The 7,500-nt window shown below is 38.7% G+C and overlaps 1 protein-coding gene across 1 annotated transcript in view; it reads left to right on the forward strand.

Moving 5' to 3' along the window:
- The window catches only part of LOC134183299 (protein EFR3 homolog B-like), a 20,646-nt gene that overhangs the window by 10,956 nt on the left and 2,190 nt on the right, over nucleotides 1-7,500 (forward strand). The window contains exons 12-16 of the mRNA XM_062650794.1: nucleotides 276-500; nucleotides 3,141-3,216; nucleotides 4,063-4,224; nucleotides 4,998-5,129; nucleotides 5,186-5,262. Of these exons, the coding sequence (XP_062506778.1) occupies nucleotides 276-500; nucleotides 3,141-3,216; nucleotides 4,063-4,224; nucleotides 4,998-5,129; nucleotides 5,186-5,262 (672 nt within the window). The remainder of the gene's footprint in view (nucleotides 1-275; nucleotides 501-3,140; nucleotides 3,217-4,062; nucleotides 4,225-4,997; nucleotides 5,130-5,185; nucleotides 5,263-7,500) is intronic.

Below are 7,500 nucleotides of genomic sequence, written 5' to 3' on the forward strand. Positions count from 1 at the left end.
AACAATGGTTGATAGCTAATTTGATTATGTGTGCAACACTGACATTCACACACACACACACACACACACACACACACACACACACACACACACACACACACACACACACACACACACTCACACACACACACACACACACACACACACACTCACACACACATGCACACACGCAGGTACACACACACACACACACACACACACACACACACACACACACACACACACACACACACACACACACACACACACACTACACGTTTGTCTTTCCATTCTAGTGTACAAGCAGAGCACATGCATCGTCTCATGTTGATTGAATGCTTTCGTCAAGTCGTGTCCTCGTATCGTCCTCACAGTCTCTCCAGCACATTTCCAGTGTCATTATTCGACCCATTACTACGACTACTGGTAGATGAAGATCCAGATCTACGACTTGAAGTTCACTGTATCATACAACGCCTGTTGGATCATTATGGGAATTTGGAAAAAATTTCAGTTAAAACGTAATTTTGTTGCGTTTATGTTTTTGGCTATAAAAATTTAAAAAAATAAAAAATAAATAAAAATTATAAAAAATTAAAGAATTAAAAAATTTAAAATTGTTATAAAACATATGGACTGAATGGATGGTTGACTAATTGAACAACCAATCAACTGAATGAATGAATGACTTGATCATGCAACCAACTGAATGTAGTTTTTAGTGTTTCTGTGTGTAGAAATTAGTGTTGTGTAATAAATGATAGAGTCAGTTGGTCGGTTGGTTGGTTGGTTGGTTGGTTGGATGGATATATTTCAGATATAACTAAACAGCCAAATATACAGAAATCACTGATATGCTAAACTAGAATGTAGACAGCTACAGTCACCAAACGTAATCCATACGTATAATAATTTACTAACTGTCAAAATTATGAAGCCCATATGGATATATTTCAGATATAACTAAACAGCCAAATATACAGAAATCACTGATATGCTAAACTAGAATGTAGACAGCTACAGTCACCAAACGTAATCCATACGTATAATAATTTACTAACTGTCAAAATTATGAAGCCCAAATAGACTGGGCATCCCAGTCTTGACCGTGATTGTATGGTCTCCTTGAGTTGGTAAGCCTGTCAATCTTCCTTAATAGGACCCTTGAATTGCACTTTTGAATCTGAACAGAGATGCGCTTACGCCAAAAATTTATGAAGTCAGCCATGTTGGATTTTCCAACAGCATCCCTAGATTTTCTCGAAAGTACCCTTAAGTAATCGACAGCTTTCTCACCCCAGCAGCCAAAGTGCTCGAAAACTAGAGGTGTGAATGCTGGTGAGTCACCACTTGCTAGACGTTCCTGATCATATTTTGAAAACTTGAGGTCCTCACGTTTTTTGGCAGCAAATCCGCAGATTCGAGCTGTTCGTTTCAGATAGTCTTTGCTCCAGGGGTGGGCGAATGAAACATCTAGATCTAGAGATGAGCCATTTTCGCTGTCAAATACGACGATATCAGGCCTATCATCGCTGTTGCTGTATCTGTTGCGAGGCTCCTTTCGGTGATGTATACCAAGATCGAGAAGGCAGTCGGACCAGCTTGCGACAAGGCTGTGGTTGGTTGGTTGGTTGGTTGGTTGGTTGGTTGGTTGGATGGATATATTTCAGATATAACTAAACAGCCAAATATACAGAAATCACTGATATGCTAAACTAGAATGTAGACAGCTACAGTCACCAAACGTAATCCATACGTATAATAATTTACTAACTGTCAAAATTATGAAGCCCAAATAGACTGGGCATCCCAGTCTTGACCGTGATTGTATGGTCTCCTTGAGTTGGTAAGCCTGTCAATCTTCCTTAATAGGACCCTTGAATTGCACTTTTGAATCTGAACAGAGATGCGCTTACGCCAAAAATTTATGAAGTCAGCCATGTTGGATTTTCCAACAGCATCCCTAGATTTTCTCGAAAGTACCCTTAAGTAATCGACAGCTTTCTCACCCCAGCAGCCAAAGTGCTCGAAAACTAGAGGTGTGAATGCTGGTGAGTCACCACTTGCTAGACGTTCCTGATCATATTTTGAAAACTTGAGGTCCTGGTTGGTTGGTTGGTTGGTTGGTTGGTCAGTTGATCAGTTGATCACTTTGTCAATTGTTAGTCTCAGACTTTAAGTTTAGTATTACATAGATTGACGTTTATTTGTGTGTCTGTTTGTTTGTCTGTTTGTTTGCTGTTTCTTTGTTTGTTTGTTTGTTTGTTTGTCTGTCTGTTTGTTTGCCTGTCTGTTTATTTGTCCATTTCTTTGTGTGTTTGTTTGTCTGTTTGTTTTTGTCTGTTTGTTTGCTGTATCTTTGTTTGTTTGTGTGTCTGTTTGTTTGCCTGTCTGTTTATTTGTCCATTTCTTTGTGTGTTTGTTTGTCTGTTTGTTTTTGTCTGTTTTGTTTGTCTGTATTGTTTGTCTGTTTGTTTGTCTGTTTGTTTGTCTGTCTGTCTGTTTGATTGTTTGTTTGTCTGTCTGTTGGTTGGTTTGTTTGTTTGTCTGTCTGGTTGTCTGTTTGTTTGTCTATCTGTCTGTCTGTCTGTCTGTTTGTCTATCTGTTTGTTTGACTGTTTGTCTGTTTGTTTATCTGTTTGTCTGTCTACATTAATTTGTCCAGATGTTTGTCTGCATGTTTCTCTGTCTGTTTGTTCCTCTGTTTTTTGTTTCTTTGTTTGTTTATGTTCATGTATATATCCATCTGCTCCAGCTACAAATCCTGAATACATTGAACTGCATAACATTTTACTACAGTACCAGTTCTTACCTCTTTCTCTTACAGAAAGACTCACGTAGATTGACGTTGTCCTTCTGTACTGTTCTTAGTGTTTAAGTGCGGCTGTAGTTTAAAGTCTCCTTAGCAGACACTCATTTCTGGCAATTGCTTATTGATATCTATCAACCAACTAGATAGCCAATTAATTAATTGACTAACCAACTAACAGACAGACCTGCTGACCAAATGACAACTCAACTGTCTAAAAGAGTTTTCAATCAACTACTAACTGATTAAACAAAAGTGTCATGTGTTGTTTGGTGTGTGTAACGAATGAATTTCTAGTAATTCGCTGTGATCGCGAGTATGTGTTGTGTGAAGTTGAACGTGTTTGTTGTAGCTCGTGGAACAGCATTCAAGAATTGGGCTTGGCTGCTGGTCAAGCATCGAAGCAAGACAGTATCTTTATGAAGAAGGTAAATGTCAGAGAGTTGAGGCATTTTTTGTGCAGATTTAGGTGTGTGTGCATGGGTTAATAAAATGTGTGGTAAGGTATGTATGTATGTATGTATGTATGTATGTGTGTATGTCTACCGTATGTGTTTGTATGCATGCGGCATGCATGCATGTATTATGTATGTATGTACATACTATGCATGTGTACATATGTATGTATCTGTGTATGTCTTGTTTGTGTGTCTGTCTGTCTCTTTGTCTGACTTTTTATGTGTATTTTCTGTGTTTGTTTGTATGTCTGTTTGTGTTTATGTGTCTGTCGGTTTGTCTGTCTCTTTGTCTGTCTGTTTGTCCGTCTGTTTGTCTCTTTGTCTGACTTTTTATTTGTATTTTCTGTGTTTGTTTGTATGTCTGTTTGTTTGTTTGTTTGTTTGCCTGTTTGTTTGTGTGTTTGAGTGTGTTTGTCTGTCTGTTTGTTTGTCTGTTTGTCTGTCTGTTTGTCTGTTTGTTTGTGTGTCTGTTTGTCTGTCTGTTTGTTTGTTTGTTTGACTGTGTTTGTCTGTTTTTTGTCTCTTTGTTTGTTTGTCTGTTTGTTTGTCTGTTTGTCTATCTATTTGTCCAGTTGTTCTTTTTCTTGTCTGTTTGTCTTTTTGTTTTTTTCTTGTTTGTTTGTCTGTCTATCGATTTGTCCAGCTGTTTGTCTGCACATTTCTTTGTCTGTTTGTCTCTCTGTTTTTTCTGTTTTGCTGCTTATTTGTTTGTTTGCTTATTTTCATGTATCTATTCACCTGCTCCAGCTACAAATCCTGAATACTCCTGAACTGCATGACATTCCACTACCAGTTGTTACCTCTTTCTCTTTTCAGAACGGTAACCACATGTTCTGGACGTTATACGAATATGGACAACTGATGACCAATGGACCAGATCACTATGCAGCATTAAGTCACACTCTTGCTCTTCTCAGTCTCAGTCTCGGCCCTGAGCTTGTTATAGTAGACAGTGTGAGGATTGTTCTTGGGCTGCAGGTGTGTGAAACGCATCAAGCTGATACCAAAATGTAGATTAAGTGATTTGTATTTGTTATTAATTAACACAAGCGACGTGTGTGTTTGTGTATCTGTGCCTGCTTGTTTTATTGTCTATTTGTTTGTTTGCCTGTCTGTGGTGTATTTGTCTGTCTGTTTGTCTGTCTGTTTGTCTGTGTTCTAGGGTTTGTTTGCTTGTGCTTGTCTGTTTTAATGTGTCTGTTTCTCTGTCTTTCTGTCTGTCTGTCTGTCTGTTTGTCTGTGTTCTATGGTTTGTTTGCTTGTGCTTGTCTGTTTGTCTATGTGTCTGTTTGTCTGTCTTTCTGTCTGTCTGTCTGTTTGTGTGTCTGTTTGTCTGTATTTTTGTGTTTATGTTTGTTTGGTTGTGTTTGTCTATGCGTCTGTCTGTCTGTCTGTCTGTCTGTCTGTTTGTCTGTGTTCTTTGTTTATGTTGTTTGCTTGTGTTTTTCTGTTTGTTTGTTTGTCTGTCTGTCTGTCTGTCTGTCTGTCTGTCTGTCTGCCTGTCTGTTTGTCTGTGTTTTCTGTTTATGTTGTTTGCTTGTGTTTGTCTTTCTGTCTTTCTGTCTGTCTGTCTGTCTGTGTGTGTATGTATGTATGTACGTACATTGCTCTGGCTGTCTTTGTTTTCTAACTAAACATACTTTCATCTTATTCATTGTCTCCATACCTTCACATCACATGAAAACACACCCCTATTGTCCACTACCACATACACTACGAATTGCCCAATAAACACAACAATCCAACTTTAGGATCATGCTCTCTCAAATGTCAACAATCTCTCCGCATTATCTCGTTGCTGCATTCACGCTCTCACGGCGTCGTTCCTACATTTCCTTGCCAAGTGGACCGGCAGTCGAGAGCTGCTGGATCTCACAGAAGAGGTAAAGTCATCAACAGGTGGTAGACCTTCATACGGTTGTGACTGGATGTTCTGTAGGTTATTAGTGAGAGACAGAGAAAGGCGTCGTATCTGTTGCCTGACGAAATGCTGGTTGATTTCTCTGCCCCTGAAAGGTTAGTGTGTTGTTGTTGTGTGTTTGTGGGTAGATTGTGTATGTGGAATATTGTCTGGATGTGCATCAGCTTTTGATGTGTTGCAAACACGTTTGGTGTTGATGTGTTAGCATGTGGCCTCACATGAAGAAAGAGTGTTGTTTGTTGTCTGTCTGTCTGTCTGTCTGTCAATGGTAGTATAATTTCAAACATCGAAACTATTACAGGCTAGAGGAGCTAGTACAGCCACGTCTAAAGTAAAATATTTGAAAGTTTTGTTCTCTGCATAAACTACACTTGAAAAAACATATATGATATATGGACCGTATTGGTCCACGTTTCTTCTCTATTATCACAGATAACACTTCTTATTTGCCACTTCTCAGCACCCCCTCTACCTTGCGGTAGATAACTTTCGCATTGCATTTTTGCAACTGAACTGAAATGCGTTGTCTCCACTGCAGCAAAAACTCCGCCCTGTTCAGTCTTCCCAAGTCGTCTGTAGATCTGAGGGACAATTGTTGTAGATAACATTCTGATTCCTTGCCCCATCTTCCAAAATGCTCCAGGACTAAAGGGACAATGGTGAACGATTCTCCCCCAGGAAGGAGTTGTTTGTAATATTTGGTCAGCTTCTTCTCTTCTCTCTTTAGTGCTGCAGCTCCATCTGTGTGTGCTGCACTGCTGACGATTTCAATTGTCTGTCTGTCTTTCTGTCTGTCCATCCATCTGTCTGTCTGTCTGTCTCCTTGCATGTTTGTTTGTTTGTTTATCTGTCTGTCTGTCTGTCTTTCCGTCTGTCCATCCGTCTGTCTCTGTCTGTCTGTCTGTACTGTCAGTCTGTCTGTTTATCTGTCTGTCTGTCTGTCTGTCTGTCTCTTTCTGTCTGTCCATTCGTCTGTCTCTGTCTGTCTCTCTGTCTCCTTGCCTGTTTGTTTGTTTGTTTATCTGTCTGTCTGTCTGTCTGTCTTTCTGTCTGTCCATCCGTCTGTCTCTCTGTCTGTCTGTCTGTCTCCTTGCCTGTTCGTTTGTCTGTTTGTCTGTATGTCTCTGTCCGTCTAACTGTCTGTCTATTTGTCTGTCAGTTTTTTGTCTGTCTCTGTTTGTCCATACTTTATTCCTTTGTCTGTTTATTTATTTGTCTGTTTATTTGTTTGTCTATTTATTTGTCTATTTGTTTGTCTTTGTCTGTCTGTTTGTTCTCTGTCCATACTATATTATCTTGTCTGTTTCTTTGTTTGTTTACTTATCTGTCTGTTTATCTGTCCGTGTGTATATCTGTCTGTCTGTCTGTCTGTCCATCCGTCCATCCCTCTGTTTGTCTGTCTGTGTGTCTGTGTGTCTCCTTGCTTGTTCATTTGTCTGTTTGTCTGTTTGTCTGTATGTCTCTGTCTGTTTATCTGTCTGTCTATTTATCTGTCTGTTTGTCTGTCTGTCTCTGTTTGTCCATACTTTATTACCTTGTCTGTTTATTTGTCTGTTTATTTGTCTGTTTATTTGTCTGTCTGTTTGTCTGTCTGTCTTTCTGTCCATACTATAGTGTCTTGTCTGTTTCTTTGTCTGTTTATTTATCTGTCTGTTTATTTGTTTGTCTGTCTGTCTGTTTGTCCATACTTTATTACCTTGTCTGTTTATTTGTCTGTCTGTTTGTCTGTCTGTTTGTCTGTCTGTCTTTCTGTCCATACTATAGTATCTTGTCTGTTTCTTTGTCTGTTTATTTATCTGTCTGTTTATTTGTTTGTTTGTCTGTCTGTCTGTTTGTCCATACTTTATGACTTTGTCTGTCTGTTGGTTTGTTTGTCTCTCTTCGTTTGTCTGTCTCTTTGTTTGTCTGTCTCTTTGTTTGTCATACTTTATGTGTCTGTCTCTTTGTTTGTCCATACGTTATTTGTCTGTCTGTTTATTTGTTTGTTTGTCTGTCTTTCTGTTTGTCCATACTTTATTACTTTGTCTGTCTGTTGGTTTGTTTGTCTGTCTCTTTGTTTGTCTGTCTCTTTGTTTGTCCATACTTTATTACCTTGTTTGTTTATTTGTCTGTCTGTTTATTTGTTTGTTTGTCTGTCTTTCTGTTAGTACATACTTTATTACTTTGTCTGTCTGGTGGTTTGTTTGTCTGTCTCTTTGTTTGTCTGTCTCTTTGTTTGTCTGTCTTTTTGTTTGTCCATACTTTATTTGTCTGTCTCTTTGTTTGTCCATACTTTATTACCTTGTCTGTTTATTTGTGTGTTTATTTGTTTGTCTTTCTCTGTTTGTCTGCTT

The sequence above is a fragment of the Corticium candelabrum genome, chromosome 8 (assembly GCF_963422355.1).
Source record: "Corticium candelabrum chromosome 8, ooCorCand1.1, whole genome shotgun sequence".
Taxonomy (NCBI): Eukaryota; Metazoa; Porifera; class Homoscleromorpha; order Homosclerophorida; family Plakinidae; genus Corticium; species Corticium candelabrum.